The 18,845-nt window shown below is 41.4% G+C and overlaps 2 protein-coding genes across 3 annotated transcripts in view; both read left to right on the top strand.

The window, feature by feature from the left end:
* Nucleotides 1–5,145: 5,145 nt before the first annotated feature.
* aipl1 (aryl hydrocarbon receptor interacting protein-like 1) lies at nt 5,146–13,327 on the top strand. 2 transcript variants are annotated; one of them, XM_054793884.1, is made up of 7 exons: nt 5,146–5,367; nt 6,176–6,355; nt 10,070–10,258; nt 10,326–10,502; nt 10,565–10,706; nt 12,184–12,299; nt 13,180–13,327. In XM_054793884.1, the coding sequence occupies exons 1-7, from the start codon at nt 5,260–5,262 to the stop codon at nt 13,210–13,212; spliced, it is 945 nt and encodes a 314-aa protein (XP_054649859.1). In that variant the 5' UTR covers nt 5,146–5,259; the 3' UTR covers nt 13,213–13,327. The 2 variants fall into 2 exon arrangements, with proteins under 2 accessions (XP_054649859.1, XP_054649858.1); XM_054793883.1 differs by lacking the exon at nt 13,180–13,327 and having other exon boundaries at nt 5,152–5,367; nt 12,184–13,173.
* A 1,970-nt stretch (nt 13,328–15,297) lies between these two features.
* trarg1a (trafficking regulator of GLUT4 (SLC2A4) 1a) overlaps nt 15,298–18,845 on the top strand; it is a 13,045-nt gene continuing 9,497 nt past the window's right edge. Inside the window, exon 1 of the mRNA XM_054793887.1 lies at nt 15,298–15,720. Within this exon, the coding sequence (XP_054649862.1) occupies nt 15,304–15,720 (417 nt within the window). The 5' untranslated portion in view covers nt 15,298–15,303. The remainder of the gene's footprint in view (nt 15,721–18,845) is intronic.

Below are 18,845 nucleotides of genomic sequence, written 5' to 3'. Positions count from 1 at the left end.
ACTCCCATCACTACAATATCATGAAAATAACAATGCACACATTGAGGAAAACAATGTCAACAAACTGCTGCAGGTTCAAAAATAATTGATCACAGATTCTCCTTACGTCTCTGGCTAAAGTTAGAAGTAAATGTGCAAGCAATGGTTAGTTTCGGGTTTGATTTTGGCTAGGTCGATGTCTGGTTTTCAGCGGGGGTTCGTTTTCTTGCTGCCCTCAGTCTTCCTGTAAATAAAAGGAGTCTCCTAATCCTGGCAAAAAGTCAGATGACCCTCGTTCTGCTTCATCGCTTATCTTGTTTCGAACCGTGGTGAGCTGGAGACTATCCCAGCTGATTTGGGTGAGAGGCGGGGTACACCCTGGACTGGTGGCCAGTCAACCACAGGACACATATAGACAAACAATATCCTCAGTAGCTTCCTACTTTAAACCTGAAGACAGCGTTCTTTCCTTACATCCTTGTATTGTTGACTCCCAGATGAATTTTGCAGTTGGGCGGTTGCCATATCTTATGTAACTTCTTCGCATCTGTGACTCCACTAAAAATCCATAGCGCGGAAATATGTGCTAGTGGAACACTTTGAAGGTTACCTTGAGCCTGCATGGGCTGGTTGGGCTTCTGCCAGCTATGTGGGCGCACACGTTAGGGCGCACATGTCACCTCTGACACAAAGGATTGCTTCGACATGAACAAAGGCACAATGAATTTCATGTTTTCACTGTAAAGTCAGAACACACGAAGCCCCTGATGAACTGTCTCCACCTGAGCCTGTCAGGAATTATGTGTGTGTGTGTTGTGCACAACAAGCGTAGGACAAGGAAAAAGAAGGAAACAACCCCACCCCTTCTCTCTCTGTTTCTGTCTCTCTCTCATTCCCCAGCACAAGCACAAAAGGTTTACACATTCATAAACATTAAAGCATTTGTGTGGATGTTGTGCGTCATGGAAGGTGCCTCCCCCCTCCCTCCCTTGTGTGATATGTATATGAATGAATGGCCTTTACACAGGCAGCGACTCCTCCCCGGGAAATCCATGACTGCACTTTCCACAAATAGAGCATGACTTGCTTAAAGTATAAGTAATGCATCAGCAGCAGATATCCAACAGGGCCAAGTGTGACAGGCTGACCAGGCTGCGTGTTGCTGAAGGTGTCCACAAAGGCGCATGGTTATGACTTGCACAATAATGTAGCAATCACGGAGTGAAACATGCAAAGGCAAGGAAGTAGAATGGAGGTGTAGGCGGCATGACGCAAGCAACAATGAGTCCAAGTGACTCAAAAAGCCTGAGTACACACGCTTAAGACTGAGCCTCTCCTCCAGTAGGTTGGACGGATGGCCGCTTTGCCATGTGATGAGACCCTGCCGTGTCTTTAAGTGACACATCAACTCTCTGCAACCACTACAATGGAGTCTCGGGAGACATCGTTTTCTATGTAGCATTTAAAGTGTTGATGATGGTGCTGTAACTATAGCAACCCGCAGCCTGCCATCCAAGAGAGACACCATGCCATATGCCCATGTTGCATTCTCGCCTTTTCCAGTGGAGAACAATGAGTTGTGTGCCTTCATTGTTGTTGATGTAATGTTAGCTCCAGCCAAGAATGGCTTAATAATACATAGACAATGGACGAGGATAATTTGGCGTGGGCGAGTAAAGAAGCGGATGTGGAGATTTAGCCTCAGTGCCACATTCTTCTATCCATCCATTCTTTTTCTCAACCACTTTTCCTGGTTAGGGTCTCATCTCATCTCAGGAAACTTCAGCTGTCAATCACAATGTTCTTAATGTGAAGCAGTACTAACCTACAGATGGCCATAATATTTAGTCGATTCATTACTTCTGTTGACTGTGGTGGGTATGCTGGAGCCTATCCCAGCTGACTTCGGGCGACAGGCGGGGTACACCCTGGACTGGTCGCCAGCCAATCGCAGGGCACATATAGACACACAACCATTCACACTCACATTATACCTATGGACAATTTAGAGTTGCCAATTCACCTAACATGCATGTTTTTGGAATGTGGTATCTGGAGAAAACCCACACACGCACTCCACACAGAAATGCCCAACGGAGAATCGAACCCAGGTCTTCCCTGGGCTTCAGACTGTGACTGTGTGGCCAACATACTAACCACCAGACCACCGTGCAGCGGATTCATCGGGCCTCATAGTTAATTAGAGATTCAAATGCCCACCCCAGATCATTATTGGTTGATGAACCACTTGTTGAACACATTTAGGCAAATAGAGTCCAACACACAGTTGCAGATATCGGCTGGAGAAGAGCGCGCCATAAAAAAGACAACTCACGATATGTTGAAAACAGTCCCTTAAAATATAAGATATAGGAGAAGTTTAAGTGAAGTTGGCCCACCTATCCCACCCAAAACCCTGGTCAAATAGTCACATTTGTTTGTGCTACATTTGTGCTTTTTTGTGCAATTAAAACAAACGTTTGTGAGTTATTACAGTTTATTTTATAGGTCAACCAAAGTTCACCCAGCCCCCCCATTTGCTCCAAATGAAACCAAAATAGTCCCATTTGCTTGTGCTGCATTTGTGCTGTTTTGTGCAGTTAAAATGTCTGTTTGTGCTGTCATAATTTTTGAGTTATTAACGATTTAAGTTTTGGACTATTACATAATCAGCTCCCTGACATGCTCAGAATGAAACCAAAATAGTCTCATGTTTTCCCACTTCGTTTGTGCTGTTTTGTGCAACCAAAATGAATGTTTGTGCTGATTACGTTTTTGTGATAATACACGTTTTTTTTTATAGGTCAACCAAAGTTCACCCAGCCCCCCCATTTGCTCGGAATGAAACGAAAATAGTCTCATTCAAACAAAAGCAGCACAAACAATCATTTTGGTTTCACAAAATAGCACAAACGAACATGGAAAAAATGAGACTATTTTGGTTTCATTCTGAGCATGTCGGGGTGCTGATTATGTAATAGTGCAAAACTTATATCATTAAATAACTCAAAAGGAATGACAGCACAAACCGCCATTTTAATTGCAGAAAACAGCACAAATGCAGCACAAACATTTTTGGTTTTATTTGGAGCAAATGGGGGGGTTGGGTGAACTTCAGTTGACCTATAAAATAAACTGTAATACCTCAAAAACAAAATCAGAACAAACATTCATTTTTAATTGCACAAAACAGCACAAACACAGCACAAACAAATGAGACTATTTGACCAGAGCTTTGCTTGGAGTGGGGGGCCAACTTCACTCGGGTGTTGAGAACCGCTTATCTCGGGAATTAAGTCATTGTTGATTAATAATATTTTGAAGTGATACTTTTTCATTAATCACAAATTTCTGCAATAGTCGATCAAGGGAATGTAGTCAAATGCCCATCACTAGCGCTAACACCTCACCAAAAGTGTTGCTGGGACGCCCCCGGTTAATCGGGTTTTGAAGCAACCGAGGAAAAACTGGAGTGCATAGTGTATTACAAAAATACAACTAATTGACTTATCATATGAATGTTGATTTCAAACTCAATCTAGTCAAATGCCCAACTCTTGTGTTCGTCTAGCGTTAATCAGTGTTTCGCTGTGCTGCCCGGGCAGACATATCCAGGCAGGCATAAGTCAATATTTCATGATTAGTATTAATCATTTAATATGCCTCAGGTGGTGTGGTGAGGTCTTGTTGTGACAGCATGTGCTTTGCAGTATGAAGAGTCGTGTCCCTATACGTCAATGGAGTGTCTTAGTCCAGCAACAACTTAGGTTTCATGTCGACATCCAACAACAGCAACCATCCATGCCTCATCTACTGCCCTACCTTTGCTGTCCACAAGGGGGCCTGATACAGTATGTGCTGATTTGGAGAGCAGCCAAGTGCATACCAAAGTTTACCGAGCTGTTTATCACATCTGCAGAAAAAAGGCCAACTTGATAGCAGGTTGCAGCACTACTGCACGACACAGAGGTCCTGTTTGAACAGAGATAAGGCATAAGGCAACGTGACGTGAACCTTTATGGTGAAATACCCATAGCGCCATGTTGCTTCACAAGGGAAAACACGAAGCTGTAAAGTTATACAAGCGCCAGCTCTGCCAAGGTGCTCTTATGAGGTTTCCTATTCGTGCCTTTCGTACAAAATAAAACATTTAGCAATCCCTTAAACTGCCTGCAGATGTTGTAAAGGAATATTACCCACACATGCTCACACACCCTGACACAGATAGGTGACAGATGTTGAGTGAAAAAAGGTCACTGGGTGCACAGTGTCATTGTCTGCTCGTTGCATTCACTGCATTGTTCACAACACCACATAAATCATGGAAATTTCCTCTGGAATGAAAACAATGTCCGACTCCTCCATACTTGTTTTTCTTTACGTCCCGCACACACGTGCACACACACAAACATACGCCACAAACATACGCCGATGCTCTGGTCTTTTCATATGTGCACCTTCCAGAACAGCCAAAACAAGGACTGTTTGTAATCATCTGTACAAACGGTAGAATGCCACCCTGCAGATGGCATGCCTTTTTCTGTCAATTTAAAAGCGATACTTGTGCACAGCATTGCTCTGAGCAGCACTGTTCCACTCCAGTCCTGTAGATGGTGACAATGACTTGTAACCATCATCAATAATACCATGCACTTTTAAATATTTTTTTACACAAAAATTATTAATTTATTTAATTTAAAAATACAAAATGACAAGAAAATACATTATTATCATCGTAAATATAATAATATTTATTATATAAAATATAACACAGACTCAGTCACTTTATTTTTTTTTATACTATTTGCTTGTGTTTGAGGTACAGTGTTTATTTTTTCAAGTGTATACCTGAGGCACGGTGCATATGAGAGCACAGGACATTATTTTTGGAAATGCAGTAAGTAGCCAAACAACAAACAATGATTAGAAAAACACGACCTCTCTCCTTGTGCAATTTGCACTTGGCTGAGGTAATAAAAATGGGAAAAAAAAAATAAGTTTCTTGAAAGCGAATTTAGAATGACTTCTTGGCTTGCCCATCACCATTTTGAGAAAACAGTAAAAACTCGTCCTCCCCACTGTGAGTCTAAGTCTATCTTCTGGATGTTTGTCCAGTCTGGCTGATACACAAACACAGACAATGTCCATGTTTGTAATCCTATTATTCCGAACTAAACTAATCCACCTGCAGGGATGCATGCACTTTCATGGACTCACTCATTCCACACACATGAATGACAACAGAAGGCGATACATATTTTGAAAAACAAATACAAGAAAATGATGTCAGATATGCAAGACACACTGCTGCTGGGCTTCGAGGGCATCAAGAAGAACATCCAGCATGGAGGGACTGGACAAATCCCAAAGTTCATCACTGGTGCAAAGGTAAGACATGTTTCATTGACGCTAATGATGTTGTGGATGATCACAAGGAGGGTTTTAAATGACATTTTAATTTCACAAACTTACTGTCTTAAAATATTCATTCAAATAAATTTATGGAAAAGTCAGGAAGCGGTTTGAAGCTCAATGCAAGCGATGCCATGGGTTGAGTTTTTGAGGGGTAAAATATTTTAATGACTTTTTATTATAATACAAGCTTAATTTATAATACCAGAACTCGCCAGGAAAATCTGCATTTCATACGTATAGCCAGTAGAGGGCGACACTGGATATGATGTACATCAGCAAATTCCTATAATGGACACAATATTTTCAATACAATTATGGGCCTGCATGCCGAGCTATAGCAGCAGCATTAGATATAGATATACCATTATATATATATATATATATATATTTATTTATTTTATTTATTTATTTATTTATTTTTCCTCGTTACATTTCGCCACTTTTGCTGTTTTTTAAATTTTACTATGTGGCTTTTAGGCCACACTTGAGACCATTTGAGAAGCCCTGCTCTGAGTACATAAGAGTATAACAACTGACCCTAACCTTTAATAAGAGTGAGAAACAACTTAGCCTAGTGGAATCTGGGCTATTTGTTGAGTGTGACACCTGTGATGTAACAGAGAGTATTTGCTGCGACACGACCGCCACAAAATGCTGGATTACTCTACTGCCTTTGTATTTGTGTTGGCTAATTCTACAATGACGTCAGCAGGAAGTCTCTTCCAAATGAGCCCTTTCCCCACATTAACGTCACGCCGTGGCGCTTGTTTGATTTGTTCAGGTGACGTTTCACTTCCGCACCATGCTGTGTGACGATGAGCGCACGGTGATTGATGACAGTAAAGTGGTGGGCACCCCCATGGAGATTGTCATTGGCAACATGTTCAAACTGGACATCTGGGAGACTCTGCTGGCCTCCATGAGGATCGGTGAGGTGGCAGAGTTCTGGTGTGATACCATTGTGAGTAGAACAGTATCAGACCACAGCCGCTTATTTCTCTGTGTGTGTCTCGGGAGACTATAGACGGTGGCTGTCCAGGGTCGAAGTGTCACCTTCATAAAACCTGTATTAACGGTACAGGTCATGTAAAGTACAGCAACTTTTTAACTCATTCAATCCCTGCCATTTTTTCCAAATAACAACCCCTTCAGGGTTCACCATTTTAGATGATTTTGACTGATCGTTCAAGGCACACTGAATATTGTGTTCTATGGCTATACAAACATGGAACCTACCGAAAGAATGATTAGACTCCCATCTTTCACCAGAAAAAAAGTTTGTTTCTACCTTCTTGCGTTCTTTAATAAATCAGCAGTAGAACATATCTAAGTTTCAGGAAAATATCAGTTCCACACTCTCTCACTTCCTCCTTCCTGTCATGTGTATTTCTTCCGTCGACATGATCTCTGCCAAGCTTTTATCAAATGTACTTCTGCCACCTTGTGGCCGTTTTTATGGCATAAAATTGCTCTGAAGTGAAATGCATTAGCGAGAGTTGCGTCATCACCTCGCAAAAAAACGTAAAAGACGTATGAACACGTTGGAGGGATGGGGTTTATAAAACCATATAACTACATCTTTGGTATTGAATGAGTTAACACCATTAACTGGCATACAAGTGTAAAAAGAAGAAGGCACAAAAACAATAAAAGAGTCTCAACTCTAATAATGGAACGTTGAGTAGGGCTGGGCATGGAGTCTCGAGCATCGATGGGAACCAGGACTAACAGTCCGACTCTCCTGGGATTGTTCAAAATTACAACAGGGGTGTCCAAACTTTTTCCAGCAAGGGCAACATACTGAAAAATGAAAGGATGCAAGGGCCACTTTGACGTTCTGTAAACCAGCACAGAGATATGCTAAGATGCTATATGTAGCTGGATGGATTCATGTATGTCAGCAGTCTCTTTTAGCAAAAGTCAAGAGACCTTCTCAACCCACACAATACACTTCGGGGCTTCAAAAGAAGAGCGATGTGCACTACATCCTGTTTACTCGGATGTCATAAAAAAATAACTTGCACGAACCTTTTACAAGTCGTTTGATATTCTGCACTCACCAACACATAAACCACAGCGTACGTGCAAATGTTTTTCCATGAGCTTTTTAAAAGTAAACATCTTTTGTGACAGCGTAAGCCTGTGAAAATAGATCAGTGAGAAATTCATACTAAAGTTGATAAATAGTTCATATTAAAAAATTCATGGGGAAGTTCCGACATTTCACCCAGAAAGGAAACTAGTTGGCAGCCTCATTTAGACCACCCAAACTCTTATGACCCTGCCTTTTAAAAGCATCGCCATCGAGAAATCGGAATCGGAGTCGTTCAAATTCAAATGATGCCCAGCCCTGATGTTGAGTCACGTTTCAGATCTTACCTTTTATAGTGTTACTTGTCATACAAGTGTAAAAAGAAGTTATCCTTTCATAAGAATTGACAACACCAAGTATTGGGACACCACTGGAATCTTACTGCTTTTTTTGTTTGTTTGTTTTTAAATCTTCTTCTCTTCACGCTCCTTTCATTAAGTCTGCTACTTCTTTTGGAATACTTTAATGTGGCCAAAAAGCCCAAACTGGAACTCAACAGCTGACAAAGACACCGAGGTAGTACCATGGTGCTGTTTTTCTGCAATACTGATATTAATTTTCATATCATTTGACATTGTTCTGGCTCATGTTAGATATAAAGACTCATTGCAGGTATTTTTCGTGCCAAAACGAAATAAATAGAAAGACAATTACAATCACGGTAAAGTATAATATATGAAGTATAAACATGAATGAAATTGTGAAACATAATCTCAAATAAAATAATTAAATCATTTCATAACTGATGGACATTTTTATTTCTGTAATCCAATTTAAATGTATTTAATAATGAATTAACTACTTACTACCAATTCATTACTTTGTCCTCATATAAACTCCAAATAATATTTTTTCTGTGTGACCTCTTTCTATTTTAAAAGCTGCCGTCCCTCACAGACATCTAAAATATTTGCCATTTGGGTGGAGGTGTAATATTAGAATGCGTGTGCGTGTGTGTGTGTGTGTGTGTGTGTGTGTGTGTGTGAGAGAGAGAGAGACAGATGGGTGGAACAGTCATACTGTCATTAATCTGCACCAGTCTCACTTTTGTCTAATCGGCTCGAATTCCTGCTGAATCAGCACGATGGACTCCCCTCCACTCTGATTAGATTTGAAGGGGCTCAGAGTGTTTAGTCCCTCCTCTGGCCCACTCCACACACACACACACACACACACACACGCAGGGTGGTGCAGTACAAAGTGGTGGAGAGCAAACATGTTGCTGTAATTTCCTAAAGAAACCAAATCTATCAATCAATCAATGAATAATCCCACTCTATTAATTAAATGAGACACATATGATACTTCCTGGCTAAGTGTGAGGTACTGCGTAACAGCTTCGCCTTGTTGGAGGTGTAACGGTGTGTTCTAAAAGCATAACACAGTCGTCCCTCGCCATTTTGCAGTTTGAATGTCACGGCTTCACTCTATCACAGTTTTCCAATATATTCATTAATAAATTGTGCTGTTTCGTGGCTGAATTCGGCCTATTATTACTCAAAAAATATGCATATTTAAGCAAAGAGTACGCATTGTTGCCTAAATGAAGCATGTTCAAGCATGAAAATGTCTGAATGGAGTAAAATACAAATATAAGGAGTCACTGTAACGTTCAGTGAGGCAAACACACACCAGACTTATCGCCAGAACAACAGGCTTTTATTGCAGGCCTGAATGATCTCACAACAGGCACAATAATCTCTAATAAAAATCCCTAATAAAAACACAGGCTACTCTTGCGGCCATAATCCACGGCGAGCTAAAACTCAACTCTAAATTCCTGACGTCACTTCCTGTCCACCACTCACTCCGCTCCCCAGGGAACACATTTATAGCAACAAACACGAGTCTTATTTATGTCTGAAATTCCTAAAGAAAAGAACTAGTATTTCTTTCAAGAAAATAAAATCTCATAGCACCGACTTACAATGCACAGTATGTCTTCAAATGCATAGCGGTTAACTTATTATTGCACTTTAACACTGAGAAGGTTATAATGGTAAATAGTAGAAAAGCGAATCTTATATATCAATTGATGTTGTTGATTTGGTTTTGTTTTTTGTTTTCACTGATATCAAAAGTCTCAACGATTCCATAGGCCTTGAGACTTTTTTTTAAACTTTATTCTAATTAAATTTGATTTAAAATAGACACTTAATAATTATTATTTACCATGATAAATTAATATATTTTGATTAGGATTTAATTTACAAACAGCAATAAAAATATAAGAATGATTACTATCGAAATAAATGTCAATATATTGTATTATTATTAGTGAGAAAAATTGAGCTTTCTACTGTCTCCCAATGAAGGCCATATACTGCAGCTGTGGTCCCTTGACTATGGAGGGTTAAAATCATTTAAAAGCTATTCATCAAGTGCAAAGCGTGTTTAATTAACTGGCCGGCCCTTTGATTGGCGCTTTCACTGCAATAAGTGTGAAAGGTTACGATTCCAGGGAAGTGGCACCATAAATCATCATATAAACACAGTACATAAATTCCATCGCTGCTCTGCAGTAAATGAATAATGTAACGGCTCATTTAATCGCCACGTTTACCTTTTTTTTTTTTTTTTAAGCACACTGGCATTTATCCTCTGGTGTCCAAGAGCATGAGGCGCATCGCAGAGGGCAAAGACCCAGTGGACTGGCACATCCGTACATGCGGCATGGCCAACATGTTTGCCTACCACACCCTCGGCTATGAAGACCTGGATGAGCTGATGAAGGAGCCTAAGCCGCTCTTCTTCGTCCTAGAGCTGATCCAGGTTAGGAGCAGTCACAACATGGAGACTTTAGGTATTTGTAGGACACGCGTGCATGTGCGTGTGACAGGTGCTGCAGCCGAGTGAGTACAACAGAGAGTCGTGGGCTCTGAGTGACCAGGAGAGGCTGAAGGTGGTGCCTGTGCTGCACGGTCAGGGCAACCATCTCTACAAGCAGGGCCGCTACCAAGAGGCCACTTTGAAATACAAGGAAGCCATCATCTGCGTCAAGAACGTCCAGACAAAGGTGACCACACCTTGAGAACATGATGGTTAGAACGCACGTGACATGATGACTGGGTGTGTTAGGAGAAAGCATGGGAGGCTCCATGGCTGAAGCTGGAGAAGATGGCCCACACGTTGACACTCAACTACTGCCAGTGTCTTCTACGCATGGAGGAGTACTATGAGGTCATAGAGCACACCAGTGACATCATCAACCAGCACCCAGGTTGGACACACTCACACATATTAGTCACATTGCAACAAGGCACCATAGAAGAGACTGCCTTGGTTGTATGAAAGAATTGAATTGTTTGTGAATGTACTATTTATGCAAGATGTAAGACAATATCACCCCACTAGATGGTGCTGTTGTCCTTTTCTTTCCAGTATGATGTTTTTTCCTAATTTAAAACAGAGCAGCTGAGTGTGACATGCCAGTGCTTTTCTATGGCGTGGCTATTATTGAGCCTACCAAACTCTGCCTGACAACAAGTGGTTGCTAATATGGTCCACCCGTCCATTTTCTATGCCACTTGTCCTCACCAGGGTCGCGGGGGTATGCTGGAGCCTATCCCAGCCGACTTTGGCCGAGAGGCAGGGTACAGCCTGGACTGGTCGGCCAATATGAGTCATGACCAGTAAAGATCTCACCCAAAATGATTCAACCAGTAAACACTTCATCTTCTTAAGGGGCAGCACTATAGGAATGAAATGTGGATATACTTTAAAGAAGTCAGTGTACAGCTGGGAAAGCAATATACTACATGATTCGACACACAGCTATTACTGTCTGGATGGCTGGCAACACAAGTGAGTATACCTCATCATGAACATGTCCAAAATGTGTTCAAACTGTTACTATTTAGTTATCTAGCACTGCCTTAATCCTCTTGGGGATGGGATTCACCAGAGCTGCACAGGTTGTCACTGGGATCCTCTTGCACTCTTCCATCATAACATTAGACACTTTGCACTCATTCGCCTTCCTTCTGCTTGGCCACTCCATCACCTTCATGCTCATCTTCCTCAGTAAAACACTTCAAGCTTCAACAAAGCATCTTGGAGGTGTGTTTGGGCTCCTTATCATGTTGGAAAACAGTTTCACAGGTCGCAATACATGCTGGAAGTTTCCTCCATTTAACCACAGCTCACAGGGGTTGGCAGCACTCATGCAGCCCCAGACCATGACACTACCACCACGTTTGACACAATCGTCTTGGTGCTCAGTTGTGTTGCCAGTTATGTGGACAATCATTTCTGTGTTGACTTATTTTCAGTGGATACTAAATCTATACTACTATACAAGCCGCACACTGACTACTCTAAAGTAAATTCAATTTGTATTTCTATAGTAGCGTTTATTGAGAAAATATACTGTAATAAAAATGTGAGGGGTGTACTCACTTTTGTGAGATACTGTCTACGCAAACGTTCGACATGAATGTGTGGTTAAAAAGCAAGTATAGCTCGATCCACCCCTTGTTGTAAGGAACTAAAATAAAAGGAATCCAAACATTACAGTATTACGATTGTTTGGAGTAAGATATTTTTAAAATTGTAAACGATCATTTTAGCTGGGATTAAGCCTATACATGAAGGGCGGGGGTGTCAAAACTATTGCAGTTTATTACCAAGAATGTCCTCTAAACGCCTATTAGTGAAATGACGCCTTCCATGAAAGGTGTTTATGTTGTTTTCCTCAGGTGTAACAAAGGCCTTCTACCTGCGTGGAAAGGCCCACGTGGAAGTGTGGAATGAGGCCGAGGCCCGGCAGGACTTCAGCAGGGTTCTGGATCTGGAACCTGGCATGAAAAAGACGGTGAGGAAGGAACTGGCGGTGTTGAACATGCGCATGGAGGAGAAGAACCAGGAGGACAGGGTCAAGTACAAGGGCATGTTTTGAGCTAAACATTCATTTCTGGACCTATTTCACCATGTTTGAGTAGTGTTCCCTCGTTTATCGTGTGTGTGTGTGGGTGGGGGTGGGGGGGGCAAAATAGCCCACAATAAGTGAAATCTGCAAAGTAGCCAACTTCAATTTTTTTTTTTTTTACAATTATTGTATGTTTTAAAGCTGTAAAACCCCTCACCATACACACACAGACAAGAACATTTTCTCACATTTCTTTCAAAAAAGTTCAAACCTTCATTTGAATTTTAATGATCAACCTACAGGTTGGACACAAGAAATTATTAAGTCACTCACGCGTATGTTACCGTGCCTTTTCGTCCTGGCGCCCTTGCACTGTACTGTAGTGTTTTTGTATCCTTGTTAAAACATATTGCTGACGTTCCATTTACAAGCTAGCAAGCAAGCAAGCCAGCTATGACACAGAAAACACGGTAGGGCACGAAGGAGATTGATTGACAATGGTCTACAGCCAATCAGGAAGCAGAAAACAATGGGCGGTGCAGACTCGTCTGTCTGCAGAGACACTCAACTTCCCACAATGCAATTCTTCTTAAAGGGCAGGCTCGGCCTGTAACTACCTTCATGCTGTAATTTAAAAAAAAAAAAAAGAAGCACTAAAAATAATCTGCGAAACAGCGACTCAACGAAGGTTGAACCGTAATGAGCGAGGGAACACTGCATTTTCTTTTCCATTGTTACTGCCATGTGTCATGTGTATTTCATGCATTGAAGTTTGTCCTTTATTCCACGAGGTGGCACTGAATCCACTTGTACTGTCTTGTCTCAGTGTGCTCTCAGGAGGCATTCTGCAGTTGAGTAATAAATCCAAGCTGCAGCACAACTTCACGAGGAGTCCAGAGACTCATAAAAAGAAATCGTGTGGGCTGTAGCTACTGTTTGTCTGGCTACATCTTGTCTTCTGGTACAGTGGCCTGTATGGGCCATTTTGGAACACCGTCCAAAAGGTATTCCTTTAACATGACTTTAGGATTCTTTTCTTTTGCTTTCTTTATTTGGCTTCATGAGAGGTGCATTTCTACACCACGACAAACCCCAATAACAACATATTGGTAAAATATTATCTTTGCTGCTTACATTGAGGGAAACCCCACGAGCAGGTCAGAGAGAAGAGAAGCGTCACTCAGGGAAATGGGGCTCACTGTAATGCAGAAGTATAATGATGACCAAAATCAATGGCAGTGCATCTCTGGAAGGAAAAAAAAAGCAAAGGCTTTAATATGCAAGCTCCCACCCAGCACCTAGCCACCACCTTTGGGAAGGCAGCCAAGCCAAGTAAAGGAGCTCTCCAGAGAGCACATGAGATATGCCTAAAATGTTGTATTTTGTCATTCAAACATTTACGCCACTTTGTTTCTGAAGGAGTCATTTATCTAAAGCAGACTGTGTGTAGCGCTGAAGATTGACGACATGCCACCAGACTGTGCCACTGGAACATGAACAGAAAGTCAATTCTGCACAGCAGCACAAAGCACCGCTGGCTTCCTTCCATAAAATACTGGTGCTGATGCTGAGAAAGGGAGGGGCGCAGCAGTGTGTATGCGCGCGCGCGCGCGTGTGTGTGTGTGTGGGAGAAAGGGAGGGACTCCCTGCTAGGCTGCCCTGCTCCATCACGAACAGCATCAAGTTAGACAGAGTAATACAAAGGCATTGCAGAAGTAAAGGAAGTCCTGACTTCAAAATAAGACAGGGTGTGGTGGATGATACTGGCTAAGATGTCACGAAAATATAATTAAATACTTTTAGGGCTGTAACTTTATTAATTGAAACATGTAATTACTTTTCAACTTTGTAATACACCGCAACAGGTAACAAAAAAGCAGAATGTGCTCAATTTTAAATTGTTAGTGAAACTATTTAAAAGTCACAAACTACAATATATAGAAAAATATGTAAAACACAAAAAAGTGTATACTGTAAAATTTATAAAAATGTTGATAGTAATAAAAATGAAACAAAGTAACAACAAAAAAAGTTTTGTTTTATGTATGTATATAAACAAATTATAACTATTATAAAAATTTATGAATGAATTTAATGAACAATACTTAGGATCATTAAAATTACAAAAATAATACTTTGTATATAGGAAATTTAAAATAAGCCCTATGAATACCAGTAGTGATGAAAAATAAATAAAAAACTAGCTGCATCATTTTATGTAATAATATATAATGTTTTGTGTCATTACAAGCATGTATTTTTAAAACAATTTCAATGAAAAAACGTATTACTGTAGTTTTGTTTTGGTAGCTTTGCCGCTGCATTGCTCTTCAGTATACAATTGTTTACTTTTTCCGTGCATACTTGGTTTAGAAAATTAAGCAGTAGAATTGAGGGTATCATCATGTCTTAAAAATGTCAACAACTCGATAAAACATGGATAGTTTAATGAATTAAATTAACATACATTCGCCTCCTTAAACATTTCTTTACAAGCAGTTGGCAATCAATACTCTTATTGTGTTTCACGACCGGAAACAGGAAGTGTTTTAGTTTGCTTAACTTGACAGGGCTTGCATCCAGTCTCACAAGCAGCAGAGTGGAGGAGCGAGAAGGTATGTGATGGACGAGAGAAACTAAGTCTTATTAGTTATTCTTGTCTTTATTACGAAAACAGAATAGGAAGAAAGAAAGACTTTAAGGAAGGAGGAATGCATGGAGTTCCTGCTGGGATCCAGCACATCGTCTCTGATCTTGGAGATGACTTTAATGGATGTGAATGAAGAGTGATTGGAGAGGTGGAGGGATTCTTCTCTTTTAAAAAGACGTTAACTGTTTTTCACTCACTAGCAAATCTGTTGCAAAATCTTGTGTCCAAATGAAAATGGCCTATAAGCAAGATTAAACTCGCCAAAATTAATTATTTTTGGGTTGTAACGCAACAAAGAGCATGGCCATCAACACGGACGCAGACTTCCTCAAGTCCAACCTGGGAGAAGGCGGAGGAGGGGGCGCTCAGCTGGCTGACTTCCAGGAGACCGAGAAGCTGCTGGCAGTGACCACCGAGCCTGCAGGAGGACATGGGCTCAAGATGTCCTCCTCCTTCTCAGTCAACATGGACCACCAAGCCAAGGGTCTAGAGGCCGACCACAACGGCCACGGTATGAACGTGAGATCGGGCTCCGCCGGGCAGCTGGTGGCCGCCGCGCCCCTCTCCCCGTCCAAAGTCAGCCTGAGCCGCTCCTCTACCGGCAACGCTACCGTGCAGGAGAGCCCCATGCCCCGGGACTACCTCATCCTGGTCATCATCTCCTGCTTCTTCCCCGTGTGGCCCGTCAGCATCGTGGCTCTAGTCTACTCCATCATGGTGAGTGACAGCTGAGCCTGCACATCTTGTCCAACACGAACATGTCACATAAGCAACTTTACAAGTCCCGCATCTCCCAATGCATGTATTATAAAAGTATACAGTCATGCATGCATCTTACTGTAAAAGTACAAGTACACTACGTTAAAAGCATCTTCAGTCAACGTACATTCTAATTAACTCATCTTACCGTAACTACAGTACACTATGATACACGTATCTTACCGTAAAACGACGCTGTGATGAACTCATCTCACTATAAAAGTACACCATGATCTTACTGTAAAAGTACACTATAATGCATGCATCTTACTGTGAAAGTATGCTCTGATGAGTACATCTCACTGTAAAAGTACACTATCATAATGCATCTTACTGCAAAAGTACACTATAATGCATGAATCTTACTGTGAAAGTAAAAGTACATTATGATAAATTCATTGTACTGTAAAAGTACACTGATGAATGGCATTTTACTGTAAAAGTACACAAGGATGAACGCATTTTACCATTACAGTGCACTAGGATGCATGTATCTTACTGTAAAAGGACACTATGTACACTATGTACACAATGTACACTATGGCTGCATCTCAGTGTTCTTCCTGTAAATGTACATTATGATCTTACAGTAAACGTTTACGATGATAAATACATCTTACTGCAAAGGTACACTATGATGACTGCATCACATTGTAAAAGTACACTGGTCTTATTGTAAAAGTACACAATGATGCATGCATCTTACAGTAAAAGTACACCGTGATGAATGTATCGTAATGTAAAAGTGCATCATGATAAATGCATTTTACTGCAAACGTACACTATGATGAATGCATCTTACTGTAAAAGTACGCTCTGATAAGTACATCGCACTGTAAAAGCACACTATGATCTTACTGTAGAAGTACATTTGGATGTATGCATCATATTACTACAAAAGTAAAAGTACACCGTGGTGAATATATCCTACTGTAAAAGTACACAGTGATCTAACAGTAAAAGTATACTATGATGCACGCGCCTTTCTGTAAAAGTACATTATCATGAATATATTTTACGGTAAAAATACACTATGATGTGACTGTAAAAATACACGACGAAGCATGCATCTTACTGTCAAAGTACACTGTGGCCATGTAGTGGACTTTCAAGGGTAAAAATCATAATTTTTCTTTTTACAATGTGTGGTGTACTATATAAATTACATAGCACCCTATACACTTCACCGACCAACACCCCCCAAACATCAGGCCAGGTGGTTACATGACGTAGTACCAGGACTGACCTGTGAGAGGCAGCCATGTGCCATAGGCCAGCTAGGCTACTGTAAAAATAAAAAATAAAAATAATTAGTACTCGCTAGCTTACTGCTAGCCATGAATATTCACACAAATACAAAAACAAAGCTCTCTCAACTGGTGGGACGAGACCCAAAAGCCGTTTTTAGTGGGTCACGGGCCTTTGCCTAGGTAAAAAAAAAAAAAATAAATTTAATGAACCATCGTCTGTGAATGCACCTCACATTGTTGTCTGTGCTATTTGCTTGCTGCGCCACCACGAGTTGAGTGCCATGTTCATGGGCGATTTTGTCAAGATCGCGTGAGAGGGGAAGGGCATCAAGTGGGAACCTAAGGTGCTGCCCGTCCGACGCACAGCTGCAGATATCTGCTGGACAAGAGCATGCCGTAAAGAGAGAGACAGCATCTCACTGCTCCAGCTCACACTGTGTTGCAAACGGTCCCTTTAAATATAAAACATTTGAGAAGTTTGAGTTGAAATATTCTCGCAATTTGGGTCTCTGCTTGTCATTGAGGGGTGATGGTGGGTCCCGCAGCCAAACCAGTTGAGAACCACTGCTCTACAATATGTTTTGGGTGCTAAATCTCTCCAATAGCAGTTGTTTGTGCTGTCGCTGTATGAAATATGTTGCTCCATTGAAATACATTTCATCAACGTTAACTTCCATAAACAACTAAGCAAAGCTGAATTGAATAAATAATTTCATTGGCTAAGTCGTGTCACACAGGAGGAGTAAGCATGGGTATTTCCCGGGAGCATAGATTTATGGTAATGACCAGAAAATCTGTTGTGCTGGTTACATTACAAGCATTCATCATCTAATAAGCTTGGGTCACCATAGAAAGACAGTCAGTACTTCTCTCATGAACTCACTGACATTCAGAAGTCAGGTGCTTCTTAATGGCTGAGGTTGTGTGTGTGTGTGTGTGTGTGTGTGTGTGTGGGAGTGAGAGAGCGAGAGAGACAGAGAGAGAGAGAGGAAGTGAATGAGGCACTGACAGAGAGCCGATGGACGGAAAGTGAAGGAGAAGGAAACAAGATCTGGCCACTAACTCAATAGAAGGCGAGAGAAGTCAATTTAGTTTCTCTGCTGCTGAGGGCAGATTGCAGCAGTTTGCAGGCTGCGTGGCAGCCAAATACACATCCTCTCCCTTTTCCTGCGGGTGCTAGCAGCATTCCCTACAAGAACAGATGGGATGAGAGGAACAGCAAATGGACCCAATGCAGCTCCTATCTCAGGAATTGAATCAGATAACACAGTGGTGTCAGATCAAGTGAGGGAGAACACATGTTTACATCACTGCAAGCGAGTACATTTAAAAGTAACGTCATTAGCGTAGAAAGGGGCTCCAATTGCAGGTGTCACTTAATGGTGTGTTGAAGTGTGTGCAGGTGGAATAATATGTTTACACGTCCTAAGCACAAAGGCAAAAAACTTTAGAACTTAATGGAAGAAAAACTTTACAACATTACTCCAGAAAACCCCCAAAAAGAACACTGAGACAGCTATACTATATCTACTGGCAGCGGGACCACAAACAGCGACCTTGCATTGTTTCAGACGGCCGGCAGATGCTCTGGTGGTGAAGCTAACGCTGAAGATGTTCAGCCAATTACAGGATTAGTGAGGCGGGAGTGATGGGTTTTTACTGCCAAGTCCAGCCTATCCCAATAATGGCAAGGGCCGAGCTGCAGTAGGGCGTTACTGCACGCTCTGCAGATTTGCCGGTGAAATATGGGTTCAGTGAACAGATGAGAGTGAGAGAGAGTGCGTGTGTGTGCGCGCATGCAGGTGAATGAGTTCTGAGATATTTGCAGGGAGC

Source organism: Dunckerocampus dactyliophorus, chromosome 12 (genome assembly GCF_027744805.1).
Source record: "Dunckerocampus dactyliophorus isolate RoL2022-P2 chromosome 12, RoL_Ddac_1.1, whole genome shotgun sequence".
Lineage (NCBI taxonomy): Eukaryota > Metazoa > Chordata > Actinopteri > Syngnathiformes > Syngnathidae > Dunckerocampus > Dunckerocampus dactyliophorus.
The sequence above is the reverse complement of the archived record's forward strand: the minus strand, read 5'-3'. Positions and strand labels throughout refer to the sequence as shown.

What these genes read in the sequence shown, in the direction of transcription:
- aipl1 (XM_054793883.1), top strand. Translation starts at nt 5,260, where the DNA reads ATGATGTCAGATATGCAAGACACACTGCTGCTGGGCTTCGAGGGCATC. An exon ending in TCGTCCTAGAGCTGATCCAG is followed by an intron (nt 10,259 to 10,325) that starts GTTAGGAGCAGT and finishes TGCGTGTGACAG; the next exon opens with GTGCTGCAGCCGAGTGAGTA. An exon ending in CATCATCAACCAGCACCCAG is followed by an intron (nt 10,707 to 12,183) that starts GTTGGACACACT and finishes TGTTTTCCTCAG; the next exon opens with GTGTAACAAAGGCCTTCTAC.